Here is a 27,478-nt window from a genome sequence, read left to right as displayed (position 1 = left end):
TGTTGTTGTTGTTGTTGTTGTTATTATTATTATTATTATTATTAAGTCATTGTTGACTCTCTGCATCACAAAGATTTTCTCCATGTCAACCTGGTCTTTCAAATCTTCTAATGGTACAGTCATTGCTATTGTAACTGAGCCCATCCACCTTATTATTAATATCTAATGACTGTGGAAAACCCCAATATTGTAAAGATACAGGTAGTCCTCGACCTCCGACCACAATAGAGCCCAAAATTTATGTTGCTAAGTGAAACATTTGTTAAGTGATTTTTGCCCCATTTTACGAGCTTTTGTGCCACAGGAATTATGTGAATCATTGCAATTGTTAAGCTACTAATGTGGTTGTTAAGTGAATCTGGATTCCCCATTGACTTTGCTTGTCAGGTCGCAAAAAAGGTGATTATATGACCATGGGACACTGCAACTGTCATAAATACATGTCAGTTGCCAAGTATCTGAATTTTGATCATATAATATGGGGATGCTACAACAGTTGTAAGTGTGAAGAATGGTCATAAGTCCCTTTCTGGTCTCTCTAAGCTGTGCTGGATGAGGAATTCTGGGAGTTGAAGTCCAAAGGACTTAAAGTCGCCACGGGTTGAGAAACACTGTTCTAAGCAGTTTATACCTAAACTAATGCTCTGTTATATGTTGAAATTCTAGAATTCTGCTATATATAGTCCTCATGTTACAAATGTAACTGTTGTAAGTTGAGGACTATGTGTACTGGGAAATTAGACAAGGATAAGTACGTTTAGAATTGTGCTTCTTGAATTTCTGGTTTGTTTGTTTGTTTGCTTAAATAGTGCCTGAAACATTTGGAGGAGAGGGGAAGAATGTCTTCATCAGATGACATTTAGTGTTGACAAAGCCCCCTGAATTCACTGTAATTTGAACACTCCCATTATAAAAAATTACTCCAATGGCAACATCTTAAACTCTCCCCAATCAAAGTGGGAAATACTGTAAATTGAGAAGATAAATGATACACAAACCCCATCAACAAAAAGCACTGAAATCAACATTAAGACTTATTATTAGCAAAGCTGCACAGACTTTATTGAATTTAAACAATGGCAAACACAGCTGGCTCACAGAAACTGGAGCGTTCCTAACCTAAGTCCAAAAGTCGGTGGGTGACTGTTTTCAGCAGTTCCTGCCACACTTTGAATTTAATTTAGTTTCATGCTCTCTGTTTTCCACATTTCAGGAAAAGGTTTTTCTCCCCCACCCCCCTTGTTGATTCTGGTAGATTATGAGAAGGGCTTCTTCTGGCTATGCCACTGCAAAGTAGCAGGAAGCACCAGGGAACCAGTGAGATTGGCTGCTAATGCTCACTGGCTCTTGCCTGCTCTGCTTAATGGGAGAAACCATGCCAGATTCAAAGGGTACTTTTAAGGATGAGCAGGAACCCATAAGGTTAGAAAGCAAGAGAATAACGACATAACTGAATATCTATTTCAAAGCAACTCTTGCCCTAAATGAGGCTCAGTCTCAGAATTACTGCAGGTACTGAAAAAAAAGCTGAGAGAGTTAAGGTAACAAGGTCCATTTAAACTCTGGCTAAGAGAATGCCTTCTCTGAAGAATTAATGAAAGAAAATCCAAGCAAAATCTATTTAGATTAATATGCACTTTACAACTGAAACACAGACTGGCCTGGAGCATAAATTAAGTTTTAAGAAGAAAACCAGGAGCGCAAAATGGAAAGACGTTTATCAACATGAGCGTGTGAGTGTGGATGTGCATGCACACATTCCTTTTTTGAAGAAAAATATCCTAAGAGTTAAAACAGGTATGTGAAGTAGTAAATATGCAGACTGTACAAGCTGAATGAAGGATAATTAACTTGATGGAGTCAGGCGATGTAGAATTAAAGATGACAAGAGACAAATTAGAGTGCGCCCATTCCAGTGACCTCAGACGTCAGCCTAGAAGAAATAAAGATACATACAGATGAAAAACAGCAGGAGTGTTTGCAGTTCATGAGGAAGGAATCACAGGATCACCATGCTCTGTCCTTCATATAGTGAGTTATTATTATGTCCATTCCCATTGTGTTCAGTGCTGTTGCCCTATCAAAAGGTCTGAAAATGCTTCTAAACACAATGGAAATGGGCAGAATCTCAATACTTCAATGACAAATAGCCAGTTACTTGGAACAGTACATATATAGTAGTCCTCCACTTACAACAGTTCATTTAGTGACCAGTTGAAGTTACAACATCCCTGAAAAAAATGACTTATGGCCATTTTTCACACTTACATTTGTTGCAGTACCCCCTTAGTCCTGTGATTATAATTTGGATGCTTGGTAACTGGTTCATATTTATAACAGATGCAGTCTCCTGGGGTCATGTGATCCCCTTTTTCAACCTTCTTACAAGCAAAGTCAAGGGGAAAGACAGATTTACCTAACAACTGGGTTACTAACTTAACAGCTGCAGTGATTCACTTAACAGCTGTGGCAAGAAAGGTCAGAAAATGGAGCAAAACTCACTTAACAAATATTTCACTTAGCAACAGAAATTTTGAACTCTATTGTGGTCGTAAGTCGAGGACTACCTATATTACATTACAATCTTAAATTATCCTAGAACCTTGGGAAAAATCCAAGAGTCAAAAGTACCAAATCCAGTCAGAACTTTCTGAGACGGTATGCTTAAAATAATAGTATTAGGCAATAATGGTTATTTATATCCCATTTAAAAACTGTAACAAGTCCTGTTTTTGCTGTGGAACAATGCTGGCCAGCATTTTTATTAGTTGCACTACTGTACAAATAAGTTCAACAGGATGAAGGACCTCAATGAATAGCACCACATTTACTGAAATTGTCCGAGCGTTGATTATTTTTGACCATGTTATCAATATTGGGGGCAATGAGAATCTTGCCTTTTTCACCTGGGTAATGTTCTACTTTATCACGCAAATTCTGTGCAATCTCCAGCTTCTGCTTAACTGAAAAACAAGCAGGCCTGATGTAGCACCATAGGACACATTCTTAATCCTTTTTTCCCTATCCAGATATACCATATATTTTTTTGCCTGTATCATGTATGCCAGCTTCTTCTCCATGGAAAATAATTAATTGATTATCTAATTATATTTAGAAAGATTATTTTATCCTGCATCTCTGCTATGACAAACAGTTTTATTTAATCTTGCTATTAGCAGATTGTCTTTATTTTTTACGTTTTTGCTTTAATACATAGAAAGATACTTGAGAGACCGCCTCCTGCCAATTACCTCCTCACGACCTATTAGATCACACAGATTAGGCCTCCTCCGAGTTCCATCCGCCAGTCAGTGTCGACTGGCAACTACGCGGAGGAGAGCCTTTTCAGTAGTAGCTCCGACCCTTTGGAACGATCTCCCCGTGGAGATTCGTACCCTCACCACCATCCAGACCTTCCGCACAGCCCTTAAGATCTGGCTATCCCGTCAGGCCTGGGGATAAAGATTGTAATCCGTCCCCACCCGAATGATGAATGAATGTTGTGTTCTATTTTAACTTATGTATTGTTTATGTCTTATTGTTTTGTATTCCCCTCCCTATAAATTGTAAGCCGCCCTGAGTCCCCTCAGGGAAAAGGGCGGCCTATAAATAATAAACCATATAAACCATATATAAAGGAAAAGATACAGAAACAAATGAAAAGCAAACACATGGGGAAAAGGAAAAGAGAAAGAAAATATAAATAAATAATAAAATAAATAAATAAAAGATCAGCTTTAAGCATAGCATTAAACCTAATCTTGACCACAAAGTAATATTGATTACTCTTTCCATTATACTGATAAGATAGCAATTAAACATAATCTAAGACTGTAAATCTGGGAAACATTTATGGTAATGGGAAATACACTTTTGGGAAGGAAAACATTGCTTAAAGCTTATTGTGTTTTGTATATGAAAGCATTTAGTTTTCAAAGTTAAATTTATGGTACTAATTCCTCAGAAATGCTTATGCTATTCTCTTAATTGCTAAGACTAGAAGCAAAAAACATGTTTAACAGATTTTTTTAAATCTACGGAATGTAGACTAGTTAATAAATTTACTATGAAAAAGAACAGCTGTTTTAACTTCAATATTAATGAATTTTTTATTTATGAAAAAATATTGTTAAAATGAAAAGAATTTGACATATCTGGCTAAGTAAAATGATGAATTAAGGAAAAATAATGACTATAAACTGGAAAAGAAGAAACAGAGAGAAATATTTGATTTAATGCAATTAATTGAATAATCTGATAATTTACTGAATTGTTGCATAACATCAATCAAAATGGTGATGCCACATTGTTACATTACTACAATACAGAGTAGTAGTTTGGCTGCCTAAGACAGGTAGCCCATGTGGTTCACATTTGCATGCTTTCCAGGTGTACCACAGGGGGCAGCTAGCTCTGCATTATTCAGCTGAAATAGGTTTCTAAAGACATTTACTTCCTGGAAATTCTGATGCAGTGGAAATGAACGTGCTATGAGTATTATAGCCACTTTGTTTAACCAATTATGAACAAGTTGATAAAAATAAGAATGAGGGTCTAAGGAGGAAATCTCACCTGGCATTGATGAGGTATTGAGCAAGGCTGATGTTAGCTGGGGTTCCTGTGATGGTGATCTGACGCTCTGATGAGCCTTCTGTGGCATTGGCGATTTTGATCTGGGCTCCAGACATCTGCCTGATTTCATTAATTTTGGTCCCTTGGCGTCCAATTATGCAGCCTATTAACTAGGAAAAGAGATATTAGGACTTTCTTAAACTAACTCTTATGGTATTAAGAATTGTGAACAACAAATAGCACAAAACTGACAAGAAATCTTAGTATTTGTTTATCTTTTGTTTTGTTACTAAGAATATGCTGTAACTATGCTCTTTCTTATAAGATAAGACAGGGCAATTTTTAAACTACTTCTTTTTTTTAGCACTACCCACTATAACTGTGGAAATATCACTAATGGAGATTGGAGCTGCACTAGCTGGAGAAAGCTATGAATTATTAAGGCGGAAATCTTCCTAGATGTTTCCTTATTTAAAATGTAATTTTTACATGAGATTCACCTGGCCAAGTATGCTTTGTTGTGATGGAATATAGCACATATAGAATATATAGCAAATATAGGTATTTCTATATATACAAACTGAAAAACTGTATATTATTATTTTTAATAATTATTCTGCCTTTTTATATGTAACTCAAAGCGGCGAACATACTGTACCTAATATTCCTGCCTCCTATGGCTGATTAGGGATTGCATTGCTCCACAATGGTAAGGTAGGACATAAAGCGAGATTTGGACATAACATGAAACGGGGTCAGACTATAAGATCTCCTGGGAGGCCCTGTCTATCCCTTCTATCTCGTTATACATTTTCTAGTCTTGAAGAAAAACAGGAAGCTTGAACTCAGGAAACTTGAATGCCAAACCACAACATCTGTGTAAGTAGATCAGGTCTTGCTTGCGAGTCAAACGTTATAGCATAACCACATGTCAGTATGTAACTAGTGCTTCCTGCATGCCAACTGCAGCCTAGACATGAAAGGGCAATACGGTATAATCTGCTTCTTTGCTTAGAAATAAGGAATTTAGCCAATAGAAATGATTTAGAACATTTCCATGTTAGCTGTTTTGAGGAAGTTATAAGAACACGCTTCTCCCTAAGAACCTCGCTCAGACATCAAATGTGGGTTTACACTGTCTGAGCCATTTGGCCAAATAAAGCTTTTCTTGATCTCTCAGTCCAAGTCTCCTGATTTTCTGCAACATTTGTGGCGAGCCAGCCAGGAGATGAGGAGCGATATTTCGCTGAGGACGGCACGGACCGACCAGTGCCCAATTGGGTCCGTCTACCTCTACCTTCAGGCGCCAACAGAGAGTGTTTCTCTGGAAGGGGACTCACGGCCCCCTTTGGCACTTGGTGGTCACCGACCGATCCAAGAACTACCACGAGATTAAGACAAGCTCATAAATAATGCCGGCTGAGAAAAGAAGATGCCTGCAGGCTAGTATTGTGGGAATTGTAGACCCACTCGGTTGAGAGTGGAAGAGGAGGCCCGACCACCCCCCTGAGCCTGGGATAGCGTCCCTTTCTAATGGAACCGGTGTATCCTAATGAGGCTCTAGAATTATGTGTGTGGTTAAGTCACTGCAGTTCCTGAAGGCAACCGTGATACTCCAGCATCCAAGGTCAGTGACAGTGTCTTAGAAATAGAACATGGGTGGTGAAGGAAGTGTTTCTCGATCGCCTGTTCAATACATGTTACTCTATACATCTTGATCTTTAAAAAAATATGCCAGCGCTTGCTGGGAGATCCAAAAAATTAGAAAAGAGAAGACACTGAACACCCCAGAACAAAGAAGAAGGAGAAGGAGAAGGAGAAAATCCAGATGAGATGCATGTAGCAATAGCAATAGCAGTTAGACTTATATACCGCTTCATAGGGCTTTCAGCCCTCTCTAAGCGGTTTACAGAGTCAGCATATTGCCCCCAACAACAATCCGGGTCCTCATTTTACCCACCTCGGAAGGATGGAAGGCTGAGTCAACCTTGAGCCGGTGAGATTTGAACCGCTGAACTGCAGAACTGCAGTCAGCTGAAGTGGCTGCAGTACTGCACTCTAACCACTGCGCCACCTCGGCTCTGCATGTTCTTTTTGCATCCATTTTTCTGAACTTACCAGTCTACTTAGGCAGACATACGAAGTCTGATGGAAATTTTATTAACCCCAGAGAAAAGAAGGCTGGTGAAGGGAACCATGAATAAGCCTTTTGCAGAAGGATCATGCAAAAGATCCAGACTGGACATGGTTACTGAAGGAACCAGATTGGGAACCTAGTCCATTCAGCTGCAAAACTATTGGATCTTAGTTTTGTTAGGACTCAAACAAAAGTTAAGAACTTAGGGAAGGTCTATCAAATTCAACAGAAACAGGATGAAAATCCAGGGGAAATCCTAGAATGCATTTATCAAACCTTTAGGCAATATACCAAATTAGATCCTGAGGCTGAAGAAAATAAGAGAATGGTAAATATGATCTTCATTGGTCAGTCTGCAGATGACATTAGAGCCAAATTACAAAAGACCAAGAGGCCCCCAGGAAAGACATCTCTAAACTTGTGGAATTAGCATACAAAGCATATAATAATTGGGCTCAAATTTCAGAGAAGAAGAAACTTTAAAATTCAAAAGGAACACATTTTTCCTCACAGAGGCTCTTAGACAGAAAGAGTGGGAGGCCAGGGGACCTGCCGGAAGAATCAATAGTTAGAATCCCACGCCTGATTAGAGGACGAGCCCTCCAGTTGGCAAAAGGAAAGACGGTTAATGTCTACACAGACAGAAAATGTATATTTAGAGTTTTACATGCTCATGGGGCTATTTGGAAAGAAAGTGCCCGTCTCTGTTGTGCACAAAACAACCTAAAGACAGGGTGGAATGGATCCCAAATTTTGCCCTATTAATTACTCTATGAATTTACAAAGTGGGGCGAAAAAGAACCCTTTGTTGGGGAGCGGGAACAGAAACAAGCGTTTGAAACCTTGAAGTAAAAATTGTCTCAAGCTTCTGTTATGGAACTTCTCAACCTCAAGAAACCTTTTAATTTGTATGTGGACTCAAAGAATAATAACCATGCCACTGCTTTTCTGATAGAGGAAGCTAATAAATCAACTTTTGGACAACCAACTAATTTATAAGTATTAAACTCTCCTCACTCATAATCCTCAAGTGACATTGAAACAGACAAATGCCCTAAATCTGGCCACCCGCTTGCCTAACTAGGGGCCTCATGGGTGAGTCAAATGGTGGGAGAATTAAACAAGCAAAAGAAATCCAATAATATTGTGTGTCCCTTAGCCCACCGTTTCTGAGCACCTCTAGTCATAATATTCAGGTGGGAGACAAGTATAGGTAAAACACTGGAAAGGAGAAGAATTTGAAACCCAAGTGGAAGGGCGTGTATATTGTGGTCAGGTGTTCTCCACTTGCAGTAAGAGTGTTGGAATCCAAGTTTTGGATTCACTGGACTCGAGTTAAGCCAGCTGCTGACGAGTCTTGGGAGGCAGACCAGGATGAAGCCCGTCCTTTAGTGGTACACTTGAAGAAGCGCCCCCCATAACTGTCCTACTGGCAATGGGCAGACTACATATGGAGCAGAAGAGGCCTTACTGGCATCACCCCTGGAAGCTGACGTCTTTACGTATGCCCGAAGATTTGGAAAAGGAAGACAACTTTCCAATTGTTAGATAGTCGAGCATACATAGCTATAACTGCATTATCAGTTGCTTTAGTGAGTGTGCTTGCCCTTATTGTGATTTGCTGTGTTGGATATTCATTCTACTGGAATCACTCCCTCCCCAGAAAGGCAGGGGATGAGTCAAAAATCATTGATTGTGACAGAGAGCATTACGAAACCACTGGAGACACTTATGTTTAAGGAAACCTGGGAGTGGGCTCTCTGTAGCGCTATATTAGTCCTAGGTCTGTGGACATTGTATGTTACAAATAGAGGTGGTTTTGTGGTACACCTAAGACTGAAATTGCCCTTTCCCAAGTCACATATAACCCTAACCTTCTTCCTGACATGGTGATTTTGTAGATTAAGGGAATTGTGATTGGGTAGGTTCTGTGTAAAGGACAATTATGAGTTTTTGTGGCTTTGGCTGTTATTGGCAAAGGGCCTGCTGAGTGATAGTATCCTGAACAGTAGTTCCCAGTGTTGTGAGAATGCCCGAGTGACCCCCCTTGCCCTTGAGGGAGGATCCGGGGATGTTGAGTACCCCAAGGTACAGGGAAGGATCAAGGCACAGGGTGTAGATACTTTGGGACAGGTCCGCTCGCACCAAAGATGCATTATTGATTGGTGGGGTTGATAGCCTGAACCTAAGCCAACCCCAAGTCCTGTAGACAAATGCCTGACAATCCTATTAAAAAGTGGGATAGAACAAAGGGGGAACGGGCCCCTGCAACAATTGAGAAAAGGGAGCTACATGTTAAAAATACTGGAATTGGGTCAAAGCCTAATTAATCAGACTGATCCTGACCTAGGTCAGAAATGCTGGATGCGCTTGTCTGCAACCCCTTCATTTTACAATGCAGTTCCAGTTGAGCCAGATCTTTGGGAAAAGACCAGGGCCACAATAGTCCTTGAGAAAGGTGACAGATGGAGAACCAAATCAGCAGAAGCCAAGTTGCAAGGTGACTTTTATAATGCACTCAAAAGGCTGGGGATGAGCCACCTCCCCATTGTTGGCCCTTTAGCCGTGGGTGTGGAAATCATAGGGTCACCCTCCTTGTGCGTCAAACATTATCAGGAACCTGGAATTCCTGTGGGGTCACTGTCAGAAGAACAATGTCCATCAGAAGTATACCTTGGCCCTAGAAAGACACTTGTGGACATAAAATTAACCCGTAGTATGTCTCCATCTGCCCACAATCTCTTCCAGCAGAAGGTCACCTTCTCGCTTCCGCCCCCCCTCCTGAAGGTCCCTGAAGCCTCCAGAGGCCTCGGGGGGGGGGGGGGAGGCTGGTTTCTCCCTCCCCAGGCTCCTATAAAGCCTCTGGATCCTGGAGAGGTGTGAAAAAAGCATGCCAAAAATGGGGGGGAGCGCCTCTCATGCGCGCATGTGCACTGGGTGTGTGTCACACATTGCATTATGGATATGGCACACCCGCGCATGAACCCCCTGCACTCCCCCCACCCTTATGGCACATGAGCCAAAAAAGGTTCGCCATCACTGTTCTAGGCTAAACCTAGAATATATAATTCTATTGTTCATGTGAGAATATCATTTCTCTATATAGATGCCCTAATTTAGAACATAGAGATGATTTCATTTTGTACATTATTTTGGCTACTGTCAATGGAACAATTGTTTATAACAGTTAAAAGTTTTAACTTTTAAAACAACTTGAAATACCTACTGGATTTATTATTAATTAGTAGAATCTTTTTTACAATCATTTTACATAGAAATAGAAAAGAACCATTCATTCTAAAACAATAAAAACTATACCTTAGAATGGAGACTTTTTATTTTCATTTCTATCATATAAAAACATCGGCCTGTTCAACCCAGTTCAGACAGAGAAGATATGTTGCACAGCCAGTCTTCTAAAGAAATCCAAGAGAGCCATTTTTGCTCTTGCCCTTGCCCCTGCCCAATGGAATATTCTTCCCCCACTTCACAGGTGGGATACGACTGGTCACCCCGGTACAGGCATATCATGCTTGCTGGGAGCACCAGGTACCGTTCCGGTATGGTGCTCCAGAGGGCCCACCCGCTCTCCTTACCGCTATTTGAGCCGATGGGGGCTTATGCGTACGGAGCGCACGGTGCCTACGCGATGCTCCGCCGAGCAGCTGGAGTGTCGCGGGTGGTAAATATGCATGTGCATGCTGCACACATTCACATGGTGGATGCCGGGCCCCGTTGCAGCGTACCAGTTGCAACGGGATCCAGAACCCACTACTGCCCCACTTTCATGGCTTTCTGAAAAGAAGTTAAAATATGGCTCTGCAGCCTCACATGGTTAGTCCAGAGGAGTGAGCAGCTATGGGACTGGCTGTGCCCTGAGAACCCTTCTTCTAACTTTGAATTAATTTTAACAAGGTTTTATCAGCCTTCTCTCTCTCTACATTTTTCAACTCAATATATTGTTTTTATATTTTAATACTTTGTTGTGTACTGTCTAGACTCTCTACCTGAGAGAAATGGGCAGTTGAGGAATATGAAAACAGGCAAACACAATTGAGCTTTTAAAATACTTAATAAGAGTACAATTTCTTCACTAGTAATTCCAAAAGAAGTACAATATATTTGATTTCTTTTTTAAACAAGTGGTTTGAGTTGCTTTGCAAGTTTGTATTTGAAATGTGGGACTATGACATTTACATGAAGACCATTCCAAAGAAAAAGAACTATTCTAATATAAGAGCACTCAGACATACAAAAGATCCTTCCATCGCAAAAGAAGTGCCATAATGGGACAGATCAGGATTGGGATGGGTGTGGAAAACAATTCACTTCTCATATGGTAGCATGGTAGGCTTTAGATATCAAAACTGAAAGGGGCAGAACTTTCAAACTGGAGTCCTTGATTTCAAGCTGTTGTTTATCAGGAATGCTAACCAAGCAAAATTTCCAAGCACCAAGAAAGTTAGCAAAAGCAGATCTTCCAAAATCATTGTTTTATTTCTCAGTTTAATAGCTTTACGTACCCACAAATGAAATTGCATGCCTAAAGTCAATGAAAGGGCTTTTTTGACACTATGTCACAATGAGAAGTCATTTTTGGCTACATACATTTATCAAATGATAAGCAGAACACAAGATGCGATACTCACATCATTGGGAATGGTGAGTTCATGAGTACTGGCCGGGGGATTGGCATCCAAACCTGAGCATATGTAAGAGAAAATGGTCATTGCTTAAGGAGAAAGTATTGCACTTTTCATGGCATTTCACCAAAATAGCAGATCTTGTGAATTTCCAGACTGCACTAAAGCCAAAGGATAAGGAAGGTCAAAGGTTTCAATAAATAACAGATGAAAAATGGAGTTCTGAAAGCATTTGCTGTAATATTTCACTAGATGACAATTGAATAGATTCTGTGATACTGGGTTCTATGAATACTAATATCCTCACCTCATTTTTTTTTTTGCCTTTTGGAATAAACAAGCTGGCCTATACTGAATTTTCAGTTTTCAGTGTTCAAAATGTCACTATTGGTTGATGAAATAAAAGATACAGCTGCTTAGAAATATTGGGGAGTACTTGTAGCTATTTAGGAGGCAAACTATGATGTAGTGGTTATTTTAAACCCCGCACACCCCAATGAATTAATATCCTCTATGCTGCTCATTGTGTATGGATGCCATTTGCAAGGGAGAGGAATACTATATTTTAAACCCAGTTCTGGTGAAATAATGGAGTTTTATAGCAAAATTACTTTGAATTATATAGCATGAATGACAGACATATTTTGCCAGTAGGGAAATGGAATTTCTTATGATCTTGAAAATTAATAGCAAGGATTATTTATATATATATATTTGCAAAGTACAAAAACAAATTATTATAGGCAGTAAATCCATAATAGCGTGAATGTTTTTACATGTTTAGATAACATATTTTTTGTACTGAAATTATAGAGATCCAAAGAGAAATGTGGACTTTAGCAAATAATTCCCACAGGAACATGTTGTAAAGTAAATGTTTCAGAATGGAAAGCAATGACCTAATAACTTGTTAATAGTTATATGCCCAAAACCTAAGTAATATTTATTTATAATATTTTCCCCATCTTTATTACTTTATAGCTAATAAAGTCACTCAGCCAAGTTTTCATGCCTATGGTGGGACTACAATTCACTGTCTAATATCTAATAAAAAGCGGTCAATCACGAAACCTAGGAATTCTTCTTTTTTAATAAGAGTCACAGAACGACAGTAGTTTGGCCAAGTATAAGAGTGAACACTATTCTAAAAACTTTGTTATGACTGTGGATAAAAATTTGTGCAACCTGTTGGGCAACCTTTAATGGAACAGTATGTACAATATATAGCTTTCTGAAATCAATACAACTCCAAGAAAAGAATGAAAATACATTCTTAATCACCCAATTTTTTTAAAAAAAAATCTGTATTTATGTAGTGACTTTCCAGTGCCTAAATTGCTTCTTGTTAGAACTTCGCATGCAATCTTAGCCATGTGAATAGATTGAGGATACAAATTTACATAAAATCTACATATGAATTAATCACAAGACTTCCAGGGTGTAGGTACATGCAGAATTTTTTTAAAAATTTAAATGAACAAGCTCTTTGTTATGAATAATTCATAATGTGCACAAATACAAATATGTGAAGAATCTTATAATGTGTACCTTATTAAAAAACAGAGGATGTGTAAGGTATATATAGTTTATGCAATATTCTGTAGTTATGAAACTTTCCAGATCAGACAATGAAGAGTTGCTAGGGAAGACTTGATATAATTCCAACTTCATGATCTCCACTGATATTGATATTAAATATTTATAAGCGTTGACAATGATAGTTTGCAGACTGCATCTCAGAGAAAGCACAGAAATTTGAAAGTACCGTATGTTCCATTAAGACTAATAAGATTTACTTCCATGGAACTGTTCTGGGATCAATCTGAATCTGTGTAATAGTGCCCAGTAACTGAATTTTCAGCATAATACACAGTACTAACCAAAAACCAAAAAGAAAGGGATGGGAAAGAAGCCATATTCTGCTTTCCACTACCTGGGAAGAAATAAGCAGGAATACGAGAGAAGAGATTCACTAAGCAATCATCCAAAAACCTGTTCAGACTGCTGAAACTTAGAAATGAAGCTTAGTAATGCTGAAGTCTGCACCCATCTACTTACAGATTTGATTTGTAAAATTTTTAACAAAGTCAATGCAATATACAGCTGTATAGGATTGTAGCTGAAAGCATTAGGATTTTATGAAGTCTTGGGGCCTGTACAAGTGAGGATCTGAATTTATTTTAAATTTATTTATTGATAGCTGAATTTATTTTCAGAGATTCCTAGTTTCAGGAGAAATTATGTGAATTGTCAGATTGATAGAAAATGAGGAGTGGTATGCTGTGGTAAATGTGTTGTTATAATAGCACAATAATATTAATGTCTTTCATTTTTAAGACTGTTATATAATAGGGATATCTTACACAATGGTACATTAAAATATTTTTATGCACAAGTTTTTTTATATGGATATTATTTTTACTTCGCTCATTATCACATCTAATAGTATCTAGTAAATGTCTTTTATTCAGCTACAAAACATACAAAAATCATTCTATGAACCAAAGCCAGGATCTAAGTATGAGCACAATGGTTTTACTTGGATTTTTAATTTGTTATGGCTTCTGCTAAATCACCGTTTCTTTTAGAAAGTGTGTGTAGAGTGCAATGGAAAATGAAATGATGCTGTTTACTCCAAACCAAAATTTGGGGATGAAAGAACAGTTTCAAAAGCTGAAGAGAGACATAAAGATGAAAAAACTAAAGTCTAAAGAGGAGCCATTTTTACAGTAACGTATCATTCTGCTGGAGAGTTATTCTGAAAAAGGGCTAGGTTGTCTTAATTGCTGGCATTTATTTATTGTCGTGTCATTACTATTGTTGTGCTGTCTTGCCTCCTGAACATCAGTAAAACTATCCCATCAATATAATCAGAACAACTGATTTATTTATCACTTTGCCAATGACAAAAAGAATTCTAAGACTGTATTTCCTGTATTTATTTTACCTGAGGATTGGCTCATCAGATTTTGAGCTTCTTCGGAGGAATGTAAGGGCAGCTTTTCTCCTGAAGAGCAAAGAAGAAATACATTTAATTTTTTTTTTTGCCTTCAAGGAGAGAAGCAATGTTACTTCATCTAGGAAGCTCAAAATATGATGAACAAAATGGCAGAAAAAGCAAGTTTTAATTCAAATCTAATGCAATGCTATTAAAATATATGTTCAGTAACATGTAAATAATATCTGCCATCCTAGTTTTCTACAGTTTTCCCCTTTTCCTAACGTTTCTGAGTTTATCAAAAATGATTTTCAGAAATCTAGTTGAGCTAAAAGTCTGGCCTATTCTTAGTTTTCCAGTGGTAAAAGCACTGGTTCAAATGCTAAGCATTCATTAGTCATCTATATATCTTTGACTCCTAGTAATATAACTTATAATATCATAAACAATCAGGGACAAGTATGAGACATTTATCTTTGCCTCTCAGTGCTGAATGCATCCTTACCCCGACTGAATGATTGTTATGACGTAGGTGTCTTAGAGTAGATAATAGCAACACATAACAAATATATGACCTGATCTTGTCTCAACTGTAGTATCTGCCTCTTGTCCCCTCTTAATATTTCCACTGCAATTATATCTCCTATTTCTAACACACCAAGCTTAGAAAAAGAGAGAACTGCATAGGTAAAAAGAGAAGGAAATCTGTAAAGGGATTTTGGGTACGTACCAGGGAAAGCAGGGGTGGTCTGTCCAAGGGGAGTAAAGGGGGTTTGCTGCATAGCCAACTGGTGGAGCTTGGTCAACTGCTGAGGGGTAGGAGGGATATTAGAACTAAGAAGGTTATTGTTATAGAATACAAGTCACACTGAAAACCAAGAACAAAATTATAGTAGTAATGTTTTTAAGAAAGAAATCAGGAAGCCATGTGGAATCATGGCAACATACAGGTTTTATAGAAGGACTTGGCCTGGGAAATTATAATTGGTCAAATTTCTGGCAGATGTGCTCAATCAGGATCTGAAACACAGCAACCTAGTTTTGGTGTTGTGTCTTTCCAGATGAAATTGAACATATGTATGTGTTCGTCACAAAACATGAACCAAGTAGAAGAATATATGGATGTGAGATTATCATCTTCCAAGGAGGTTCTACTGCATAGAGACTATCAGTGTTTCTGGAGCTGTAATCTGGAATTGGTAGAAAGTTTCATAACTGAAACTTGAAAGTTCCAGTATGTGTTTTGGCCAAAATAGGTATGTATTTCAGATCCTGTTCATCCCTTCTTGTGCTTTTAGCATTAGACTTCTAATAACTCATTCACAAAGAGGAAGCCAATTCCAATATATTTTATGCCAAATTTATACTATTATTCAAACACCAAAATAACTTGAAACCAAATATGTTTTTAAAGCCATGCTGTATAACAGCCTGAGGTAGGAGGATGATAATTACATTCTGATGTCATTACAGAAACTCCCTACAGCATAGAAGTGGCTGTGGGAAGCTCCACTAAAGCCATCCAGGTCAGCCATCTAAACTATGAGGTTCTGATCTTTTGAATTCAGAAGGGGGGGGCACCAAACCAAACTCCTGCTCTTGTAGCATATCTGAGTGAAAGGATGCAGGGAAGTCTGACATTGGTGTTATAACAGTCAGATGAAGCATTAGAACCAGAATACCTGAGAGGCTGAAGAAGTCAGGAAAGTTACAAGAAGTTTGAAAAGTAGAGCTTTTATTAGTCAACCAAGAAGGCAAGCAAAACACGAGAAACATATGGCATCATAGAACCTATGTTGTCTTGAAATATCTTAACCGGGGGGGTGGAGGGGTTAGAATCTAAAACAATTACATTTCTATATGAAGTACTCCAAAATAAAATGTTCTGTTCTTCAAAAGTGTGGCATTCATTTCTCTCTATGCAACCTTCACTATTCCTAATCACAAATTGGATAGTCTTTAGGGTAGTGTACTGGAAGCACCATGGAATTTTGGAACAAGAAGTAACTAAGATTTAGTTACTGCTTCTTAACCAGAAGATTGTCTATATAATCTTTCTGTCTTAATCAACAAATTATGGTTTTAATTTATAGTAAAGTGATGGAATATAGAACTTCTTTACTGGAAAATTAAACTATAGTTCACACATCATGCTAAGTCATAATACGGTTAGTTTACTTTAGTATAAAGTGTAAACAGAGACAGAAAGTAACACAGAGCTGCCCTTCTGATTTCAGTTATGATTGTGTACATTGGAGGGAATACACAATTATGACTAAACCCACTGTGGGTAGGATGGGAAGATTTGGCTTCGCAAAAGTCACTATCTGATATAAGTAGGAATTTTAAAAGAAAACAAATCCATGGATGATTCAATAGTGCTTCTTTCTTATGAGTGTTTTTTTTTTTGCCAACCAAATATGTTCTTCATATCTTCTTTACAGGACTGTCAAATTTGACATCACCTAATGAATATGAATTTTATTCAGCCTTCTCCTCTCCTACAAGAAACTATATGTTCCACCAGGAAATTTGATAGGACCTGATGCAGAGGTATAGAAACACAGTCAGGAAGTTGTTGGTGGTCTAGCTGAATTTTTATTCATTATATTTGAGAAATTAGAACTGGTAAAGTACCAGATGACTGGAAAATAGCAGACATTGTCCATGTCTACTAAAATGGGCAAATGGAAAAATTCAGCAAACTACAGACTACTTAATCTGATTCTAATACAAGGGAAAATCCCAGAGCAGATGGTAAAGATCTTGAAACAATTTGCCACACTAATCTTACCTCATGTTTTGAACAAGAAGCTTCCGTAATAGATTGTTAGCATGATGCAGACACAATATACAGTATCTTGACTTTAACAAAGCATTAGATAATTATTCAATGACATGCTAAACATGGACTGAATGGCATGACATTTCATAGCTGGTTCAAACTCAACCATGGCTTAAACTTAACCATGCAAGGGGTTAAATTGGTTAAGCTAGTTAAACTTAACCATGACTTAAAATTGCCAACTTAGCTAAGCATGACAATTCATTGGTGACTCAAACTTCTTCAAAGAATGTTAATCAAAGGGTCCTCATCAAATTGGAGAGAGGTATCAAATGAGGTTCATAAGGATTAATTCTCTGTCCTCTATTTTTGCTAATGATTTCAAAGATATAGAAATGCGTACCTAATTTATAGATATAAAACTTGGATGGGATAGCTAATATCCTAGAATACGGAAATAAAATTCAAAAATCTTAATACATGGACAAAAGTATGATACATCTTGATACATCTGAAAGTAACAGAGTGAAATTTAACAGACAAGTGCAAATCTCTTCATTTAGGAAACAAAATCACATACACAGATATATGATGTGGGATACCTACTTGCAAAAAAGATCTTGGATTAGTAATTGATTGCAAACTGAATTCATTGCCAAGAGTGTGATGTGGCTGCAAAGAAGGCAAATGCAATTTTAGGTTGCATCAACAGATATTTAGTTTCCAAATCACAGGAAATAACTTACTCCATTCTATTTGATTATCTCCACTTCAAATACTAAGTTTACTTCTGGGCAACATACATTAAAGATTCAGAGAAGTTGAACAGACTCCAAAAAGGTCAATGAAGAGGGTCATGGGATTAAACACTAAGGCCTACGAAGAGAAATTGAAGCTAGACATTGCTTGGACAGTGGGTTGGACTAGATGACCTATAAGACCCCTTCCAACTCTGTTAATCTGTATCTATCTTTAGAAAGGATACTTGATCACACGATGTTCTCCTGTGTTCCACAGAGCAATAGATTTCATAACAAGATGGCAGATCTTGAATCTTGATTGAACTTTAAAAAAATATTAACAGAAAGAGTATTTGATAATGGAACCAATTATCCAAGAAATTGATGGGCACCTCTTCATTGGACATTTTAAAGTGGAACCTAGGCAGTCTTCTGTCTTTGATATATTAATTTGAATTCCTAAATGAAGAGCCAGTTGGACTCAGTGGCTTAAGTGACCTATTTTTTCTTCTTCTGTTCAGTCATGTTCAATTCTCAGAGACTACCTGCTCAAGTCCCTGAGGTTTTCTTGACAAAGTTTTTCAGAAGTGGTTTGCCTTTCCCTCTTTCCTAGGGCTGAGAGAAAATAATCAGCTCAAAATCAGCCAGTTGACTTCATGCCTAAGGTGGGACTAAAACTTACAGTTTCTAGTCAGATGCTTTAATCACTAAATCAAACTGGCTCTCAAGTCACCCTTTAAAACCAGAAAAGCCTTCTTCATCAACCAAGCTAACCTACTGTGACTTTATTGCCATCAGAAGCAGTGGCTCCATGTGGATGGATTTAACAGAAGATAAAAAAATCAGATGGAAGAGAAAGAAATAGAACATCTGTATTTTATGCATTTTAAGAAGGTGAGATGTTGAATACTACATAGGCCTGAGAAGTAGACAATTGTGATCTCTGGTTACTGCAAGTCAAATACCTATTTCACAGTGTTCAGCTCAACCCCTGTAAATTTGGTATCACCAAGTAGAATTTTCTTCCACATATAGATTGCAATCAGAAATCGATTCTGACAATTGCTTCCAATTTACAACTCCTCCATTTTAACATTCATGTTTATAGATTCTTATGCACTACATTACACACTGTTCAGTATTATAATGTAATCTAATTTTTAGGACCTGGGATCCAATGGAACATTTTTTAAACCTTGAAACTGTTGTTTATTCACCATATCATACTGTGTGCTGGACCTTCAGAAATTATAAGGGCAAGTTTATCATAATAATTCCTGATGAGAGGGCTTGTCCTTTTAAATGCTCAAAACTTCAAACCCTTTCTACTTCTAAGATTTTATGGAGAAGTTATTTGGGTTTCTAAATTCCATCCAATTCCACAAAACCTAAATATGTTACAATAATTTAGTGATTTATCCATTATATGTAAGAAAAAGCAGAAACTTATGGTTCCTCTCTGGATCCAAATTGAACTGCTCATCTCCCAAAAGAAGTTTTAACAATGCATATTTTTTTCATTTCATTTATTTGTATCCCATCTTTATTATTTTACAAATAACTCAACAAAGCAAAAATATCCAACCCACCTTCCTCCTATTTTCCCCACAATGCCAACTCTATGTGGTAGGTTGGGCTGAGAGAGGGTGACTGTCACTTAGCTGGTTTCCATCTCTAAGGCAGAACGTGTCTTAACTACCAGACCAAACTGGCTCTAGTGAGTATAGTATATTGCTAATATATTGCTTAAACATCTCTTTGTATTTCAATGACGTGCAGTGAAGCTTATGGCTGGTGAGGCAAAAAGAAAAAAAGCAGCTTTTGCCCACCCCACAGCAGCTATGTCCGAAATAGAGGCGTCCCGCATCCCGGAGCTATGTCCGACTCAGCTGTGGGGTGCGGGGCACCTCTATGTCAGACAGAAGCGGTGGGGCGCTTTCTTTCAGCTTTTGCCCGCCCTGCAAGGCAAACACTTCCACCTTGCAAGTGCCAGAGCCACAGGCCACCAGGAGTACATCCCGCCCGCAGCAGAAGAGCGCCGGTTCCTGCCCAGGCTGGAGCGAGAGCCGCGGAGGTGAAAGGCGAAGAGGGGTGGGTGGGTGGTGTTCCAAGAGGCCCCCTCCCCTTTTTGCACTCCGCAAGCCAGGCCCGCAGTGGCAAGAGGCTCAGCTCCGCTTCTATTGCCCCCCCCCTGCTCCAGAGAAGCTGGCGAGTCTCCACAGCCATGGTTCCATCTCCAAGCAGCCCCGGGAGGAAATGGGCCAGCCCCACTTCCCTCCCCGGACTTTCCGGGAGCGGAGGACCCGCATTCCACTCCTCCTTCCAAGCCCCAAGTGGCCAGCCTTGGCTCCTGCCGCTTTCTTCCAGAGCTCTGGCAGGCCGCCGAGGAGGAGCCCAGACGAGGCTGGAGCAAGAGCTGCGGAGGGGGGAGCGATAGAAGCGGAGCTGAGCCTCTTGCCACTGCGGGCCTGGTTACAGAGTGCAAAAAGGGGAGGGGGCCTCTTGGAACACCCCACCCCACCCCTCTTCACATTTTGCCTCCGCGGCTTTCGCTCCAGCCTCATCCGGGCTCCTCCTTGGCGGGCCTGTTGGAGCTCTGGGAGAAAACGGTGGGAGCCGAGGCCGGCCACTCAGGGCTTGGAAGTGGGAGCGGAATGTGGGTTCTCCACTCCCGGAAAGTCCGGGGAGGGAAGTGAGGTTTCCTCCTGGGGCTGTTTGGAGAACTCCAGCATGCCCGCCAAGGAGGAGCTCGGAAAAATAAAAAAGTGCCAGTCCACGCGCCAGTACAGGCGGGTAAAACACACACACACACACACACACACGCACACGCACACGCACACACAAATTACTTACAATAAAACAAATTACAATTACTTACAGGAATTTTGAATTCCTCCCCCCTGCCCCCTGCATCGGACACACATACCTTTTCCAGCTGTGTCAGAGGATCATTTCAACTCTCCTCTTGTCCGCCATGATGAAAATGTAAAAAGAAAAAGGCAACTTAGGCAAGAGTTGCTGCTCCCAGACCAGGAGGCAGAGAACCACGTGCCTCCTTTGCATAAGGAATTTTTCGCCTTTTAACCCTTGCTTAACTCTGAGCAAGAGTTAAAAGGCGAAAAATTCCTTATGCAAAGGAGGCCCGTAGTTCTCTCCCTGCCATTTGTACTAAACAGAGTCATCCACTGTAACTCTGGCAGCAACTACCTTAGCCTTTTTCCTTTTAATTTTTCTTTTCTTTTCCTCATGACACTGGTGAGGCCCTGCCTCCCCTGACTGCACGTCCCTGTTGTATTTACACATGCTTCGGTTAGTCAGATGCACTGAACTCTGGTCGATTCAGAAAGATTTCATGGATTCCAAACTAAAATAGGCTTTACTGAAATGGAGTGAATTCAGAACTGAAATATACTGAGTTCAGAATACATTCAGAGGATCTATTATGGAACACCAGCTTTATTTTACATGAATAGACCACAATATAAAACTCAATGAACTAATCAGAACACAATAGCTCTACTTCAAACCAATCAAACCAGTCAATGTCTCTTTCGTGAATGATACTTCTCTCAGTAAATTTTTATATAAGGAAAATGAGGAAATAAATAAATAAATATTCATTTTCCAAAATAATTATTCATTTAAAATAAATTGTTTCAGATTTCTGGTTTTATTGATTTATTCATCATATTTATTTAGCTTTCCATTTCACAATCAAATGACTGGGCAGTGTGCAACAAAGTTAGAAAAGCTTTAGCTACTTGAAAGATTTGTATCAGTGTAAACATTGCTGGTTTGTGAAGTATGGGCTGCTAATTCAATTCAAATCCCACCTGTCCGCTCCAGGCTTGCCCCACCCACCCACTTCCTTTGCTGGAGCGGACGATTCAGCGGTTGAGAGAAGCCCACGTGGCATGCACTCCCTTTTCTTTGACAGCTGCTTGGTTTACAATTGGGGGCGGGGGGAGAAATCCATGCATTAGAGAGGTAGGAAAAACACATGGATTTCTCCCCCCACCAATTTGAAATCAGGCAACTGTCAAAGAGAAGGGAGTGCGTGCTGCATGGGCTTCTTCCAACAGCCGAAGAAGGAACAGTAGGGGAGGACTCGGCTGTTGGAAGAAGCCCACGCGGGACGCACTCCCTTTCCAGTCATCGCTGCCCATTGGCCTGATTCCCCAATGCAATTCATGAACCTGCTTGCCCTTATGAAAATGCGGGGGTGGTGTTTTCAGGCTTTCAATGCTTACGGCTGTAGGTAGGAAGACGGGAGCGTCTCAGGAATGAAGTCTTCGGTGCCAAGTGCCGAGTTCCCCTTCTGCCTCCATGAAAATCACCCCCAACCCACTAACTCCAGTTAAATGTGCATAGAGTAATAGGGTTAGTTTTAAATGGACAGTGTGGCTTCTTTGCTAGTCTCCCAGTTGGCAAAACAGAATTTTTCACCAACTGGAAGGGATGTGTGTGTGAGAATGAGGAGGGAAGAAAGAGAAAGAAAGAGAAAGTGAAAGAAGGATAAAGAGAGAAAGAAAGAAAGTGGGAGAGAGAGACACAAGAAAGAAAAAAGGAAGAAGGAAGGAAGGGTGGAAAAAAAGACAGAGGAAGAGACACAAGTAAGAAAGGAAGAAAGAAAGAGAGAGAGAGAGAGAGAGAGAGAGAGAGAGAGAGAGAGAGAGAGAGAGAGAGAGAGAGAGAGAGAGAGACCTTACGATCACAATTGAGCCCAACATTTTGGTTGCTAAGCAAGAGCGTTGATAAGTGAGTTTTACCATATTTTCCAAGTTGGCCATACCCACCCGGTCACACAACTGCCAAGCCACTCCCACCTGGTCACATGACTATTGAGCCACTCCCACAAAACAGGCCACACTTACAGAATAGGTTCTAAAAAAATTTGAAACCCACCACTGGATCTCCTGCTTGAGCAGGGGGTGGACTAGAAAACCAACAAGGTCCCTTCCAGCTCTGTTCTGATGAAATCTCAGTTAAGAATCCTGGAATTCTGCACATTTTTAAAAGAACCAGAAACTGGGTTGTACTGAAATACTGTAGGGGTTAAGATAACAGAATTTCAATGAATTGCATATTCTAAAATTTGAATTGGATAATTGTGTTTATAAAAAAAGTCAAGCCCCCTTTCAAGCTGTCCAATACCGACATTTTGTATTTATGCATAAACAGTTAAATCAGACAACAAAAAGTTCCAAATCTGCAGAAAGAGAATAGTGCTGTTTTCACTGATTACAATCTAAACTGAAACATATGATCAATGAAATCTTACTCTAGCAGTTGAAGTTTTTCTAAACTGATGAGATTTCTTGCATTTAGAAAGTGTTCTGTGTTGCTCTCTCTGGTTAAGGATGTGCTTTGTAAGATGGGATAACATTTCTTATTTGAGAAATAATGACATTGATTTCCATGGGCTGATCTGCTCTTTAGTATTCCACTCCAGTTCATTGTTCTCATTTGGTTTGGGACAAATTATTAAAATGTAATTATTTTTTTCCCTATAGCTATAGGTTTTGTTTTTCATATGCTGCCACAAACACGCTTGGACCACGGTATTTTCTCATTTTTATAATATGCATGAACTTCTGGGATTTTATTAAACTAGAGGAGAGAGAGACTGGATTACCTGCCTCCTTTGTAAATAATGATCAGTAGGCTCTTTTTCTGAAGAAGAGGGACCTTGAGTCATAGCTGCTTGACATATAGCAGTCAAACTCATGGGCCGTGGGCCAGATGTGTCACTCACTGGCCATGCCCACCCCCAGTTTAGCAGAGTGGGTAAAAGTCACAATATGTCACATGACAACGTGACATCACAAGTTTGATACCCGTGGCATATAGTATATATTGATTGCTTATGTGATTAACTTTGAGGTTTTAATCTCATATCATTCAGTGTTCTGTATCACCCTGAAGCCCTTGTGCAAAGTTCTTCATTATGGGCAACTATACTACTGTGTAACACCAGCAGAGAGATATAAGGATAACTAACACTTTAAAGGAAAATATTTGTAACTCATGGTTGAAATGAGGGGTCCTTGATGCTCTCTGAAACTTAGCTGTTTTCTTGCAGGTGTTTCATTACCCAAACTAGGTAACCTCATCAGTACTAGTGTGTAATCAGCACTGATAATGTTACCTACAATAGTTTGGATAATGAAATGTTTGCAAGAAAACAACCAAGCTCAGAGAGCACCAAGGAGCCCTCAACTAGCACTTTCATTTCCATATCAATTTCCCATCTGTGCATGTTGAAAGCGTGGCACGACAAAACCGCGGTCCACTAAAGCGTGCCCGATTAAAGCACGTCGCTGACGTCAGCAGCAGCGCGACAACAGCGACCGCGGAGAAAAAAGGGCGCTTTAAAAAGCGCTTTGAAAGCAAGCCGATTCACGTTAAGGTAAGGGTTAGGTTTAGGGTTAGGTTTAGGGTTAGGTTAAGGGTTACAGTTAGGTTTAGGTTAAGCGTTAGGGTTAGGTTTAGGGTTAGGTTAAGGGTTAGCGTTAGGTTTAGCGTTAGGTTAAGGGTTAGGTTTAGGGTTAGGTTTAGGGTTAGGTTAAGGGTTAGGTTTAGGGTTAGGGTTAGGTTTAGGATTAGGTTTCGGGGGGTTAGGTTTAGGTTTAGGGGTTAATTTTAGCTTTAGCGCTCACAGCGTGCTTTTTTCATCGCGCTGTGATGACGTCAGGTACGCGGTTTTGTCGAGCATGCTTTAGTCGAACGCGGTTTTGTGGTGGAACCGTTGAAAGTCCCTGCATGAGAAGTAGGATTAAGTTTGTTTGAACATGTTTCCATATTTCTTCCATATTTTTATGTATTGTATATTTATCCTATTATGTTCATTATTATAGGCAGTTGATCAGACAAACATTTTCTAAGCAATTGTTATTTATAACTACATTTTATTACATTTCTCCTAAGACATATTTCTGATCAGAGAACAGTAATTAATTTCACATTCTCAATATTTAGGCTATACATTTTCTCTCATCCATAAATACATAAGCAAGCAAGCAAACATAAAGCCTAAACATTGAAAATAGATAAAAATGAAGCTTCATTATTTTTTCTCCCTGTATAAAATTCAGTGTGAGCATCCTTTGGCAGCATAGAAATAAAACTCACTCGTAATCTTCATTTTGCAGCTGAAAGAGACAACGGAACTAATCTCATTTAGGAAAAGCAATTTCGCAAATGTTGTTTCAGTTGTTATATGTTTTGTTTTGTTTTAAGAAAGGAAGGAACATAAAGTAAGCGCTATGGTGGCACAGTGGTTAGAATGCAGTATTGCAGGCTAACTCTGCTCACATTGCCAGGAGTTTGATTCCTTCAATCCTGGCCAGCTCAAGGATGACTCATACTTCCATCCTTCTGAGGTCAGTAAAATGAGGACCTAGATTGTTGGGGGCAATATGCTGACTCTGTAAATGGCTTAGAGAGTGCTGTAAAGCACTGTAAAGCAGTATATAAGTCTTATCGCTATTGCTATTAAGAAAAATGTTTTTGTTAAAGATGTAAAACAAATAATGGTGCCCACTTCTGGTCTGGAATGATAACTAGAGAACAATAACCAACTGTTTTCCCCTCCCCAAAATTCTAAAAATAAACGATTCAGCATCAGCAGAAATTTACTCTCCTTTTTCATTATAACTAAGGAAATATAGTGTGTCTTGAGTTCTTGGCAAAAGGTTGAATATAAATTAAATAAATTAGCAATGACTGAGGAAAATAGCAAGGATTCTGGGTATAACTACATCATAAAGTAAGAAGACGCATAAACTCAGGTTGTTTATGTTACATCAGCGTTATGGCAGAAAAAATAAAAGGAAAGGCTCTTTAATGACTAATATCAGGGAACAAAAAAATTAGCAAAGGGATAGCACAGAATTTTTTTTTGATAATTTAACAACAGGCCAAGTCCTCAATAGAAATATGATTGGGTCCTAATTATTACCAATACTACACATGGCCAATTATTTTGAAAAAAGCATATTAATATTAAATATTAATATTAATATTACTCATTTGACAAAGCATGCAGGTAACATAAAATACATTTACGAATAATAAAGAGAAACTCACATCTGGATGTGGAATTGCATATTGTCCTTGAATTGTATAGGCCTGAAAAAAAAAAGCAGTATAAGACACTGACACAGTGACCAGTTGCTATAGGCTTCACTTCATGCTAGACATGTAACACTAACCAACATGTTAGGATCTTCCATAGTCTGCAATATTTGGGTCTATCTATCAAATCAGGGACATTGTTATAACACCATATTATAAAGTGGGCGTAGGCCTATAGTATATAATAAACTGGAATTTAACTGAACCCTTTAAAATATATCTACCCAATGAAGCACTTTCTAATGCTGGCAGTAATTAACTTCCTAAGCTTTTGCCTCTGGTCTACTTGGGCACATAGGAAAGTAAAACTCATGGAGGACTTACCAACCAACAGTGAAGCCAGAAACTTCACTGTGACCAGATAGTGCTTCCAAATGCCAATTACACAGCCACCCTCCCCTCTTTATTGGGTAGCCTGAGGTTTATCCCCCTCCCCCCTTTAATGCAGTCCTTTCAGCTAATTTTCCAGAGCCAGTTTTGGACGGAGAAAATGTTTGAATAATTTCTCTAAATAGATTAAAGAGTTTCCATCAAGAGTGGTCCTTGTATGAGTGAAAAGGAGTAAGTAGTTATAACCTTACCAGTCCTCTCAGTTACAATCTGTGAAATGACCTCACCTAAGTACCTGGCAGCTTAATAGAGATCTTGGGCTGGTACCTGGGAAATGACTCAACATAACTCTTGCATAGCAAGGGGAGCTGAGTTACTGGGCATTCTTTTTTCAAAAACATGTTTGTTCCCATTCAGGCCAAGTTGAAACTTTTGCAAACCAGGCTCACAAGAATATCTACTTTCTTTTCATGCAATTAAGTATTGACCTTAATTTCCCTCTTAATTCAACTTTAACTTGTTTTACAACTCCATTGAGGAAGAGGGAGAGGGTCTTTGGCACAGACTCTGCCATATTTATGCCATATTCAGATGTAAACAAAAGTCCTTTCTGAAACAGCCGTGTCCCCAATCCAATTCTCTACTCTAACTTCTACCCAGAATAAATATTTGTCTCAATTAAGCTTTGGACTGCTTATAGAAATAGTTCTTGGGTGGCATTTGTCTTAGTCAAAGGACAGGAACAGATCAGTATTTCCTTCTGGATTTTGCAGCTAAAAATAACAATTTTGATCAACCTTGCAATAAGGACTTCAGGGAAAGACCATCAGAGCTAGTTAAGGGGGACTGCACACTGATTGTGCACATCTTCCATTCTTTCTAAGAGAGCTGCTTGACTGGATTCAATTGTGCAAGCCTTGGGCAACCATCATTTCATACATTGCAAAATTGCAGTGACTGGCAATAGGCATTCAGTTGTGAGTGTAAACAATGATTGCTTTGTAATGCCCATCCATTGCAACATTGTTGTTGGCAAGCCTGGCAAACAGTAAGATCTGACATCTGACAAGATATATTGTGGACCAGAATTCCCTCTCTATATTTAGATATTATTATAGTTGGCCATGCATTTAGCCAAATATTTAGACTGAATTTGGCAAATCCTTCCCAATGATGTGGGATAAGCAGTTGTTTGAT

At 39.1% G+C, this 27,478-nt stretch overlaps 1 protein-coding gene across 9 annotated transcripts in view; it reads right to left on the bottom strand.

Annotated features, from left to right (window-relative positions):
* Positions 1 to 1,034: 1,034 nt before the first annotated feature.
* The window catches only part of LOC106547398 (poly(rC)-binding protein 3), a 49,434-nt gene continuing 22,990 nt past the window's right edge, over positions 1,035 to 27,478 (bottom strand). For 3 of the 9 annotated variants that reach the window (XM_087716662.1, XM_087716667.1, XM_087716664.1), the window contains exons 8-13: positions 25,904 to 25,945; positions 15,021 to 15,099; positions 14,300 to 14,359; positions 11,359 to 11,411; positions 4,573 to 4,742; positions 1,035 to 1,933 (exon numbers count right to left, since the gene is read on the bottom strand). In XM_087716662.1, coding sequence (XP_087572788.1) covers positions 1,897 to 1,933; positions 4,573 to 4,742; positions 11,359 to 11,411; positions 14,300 to 14,359; positions 15,021 to 15,099; positions 25,904 to 25,945 — 441 coding nt within the window. In that variant the 3' untranslated portion in view covers positions 1,035 to 1,896. Of the gene's footprint in view, positions 1,934 to 4,572; positions 4,743 to 11,358; positions 11,412 to 14,299; positions 14,360 to 15,020; positions 15,100 to 17,681; positions 17,748 to 25,903; positions 25,946 to 27,478 lie in introns of all 9 variants that reach the window. The other 6 variants (XM_087716663.1, XM_087716668.1, XM_087716666.1 and 3 more) reach the window with 4 other exon arrangements.

Source organism: Thamnophis sirtalis, unplaced genomic scaffold (assembly GCF_051295495.1).
Source record: "Thamnophis sirtalis isolate CommonGarterSnake01/CBP01778 unplaced genomic scaffold, rThaSir2_p1.2 scaffold_5, whole genome shotgun sequence".
Classification (NCBI taxonomy): domain Eukaryota; kingdom Metazoa; phylum Chordata; class Lepidosauria; order Squamata; family Natricidae; genus Thamnophis; species Thamnophis sirtalis.
This window is presented reverse-complemented; position numbering and strand designations above follow the sequence as displayed.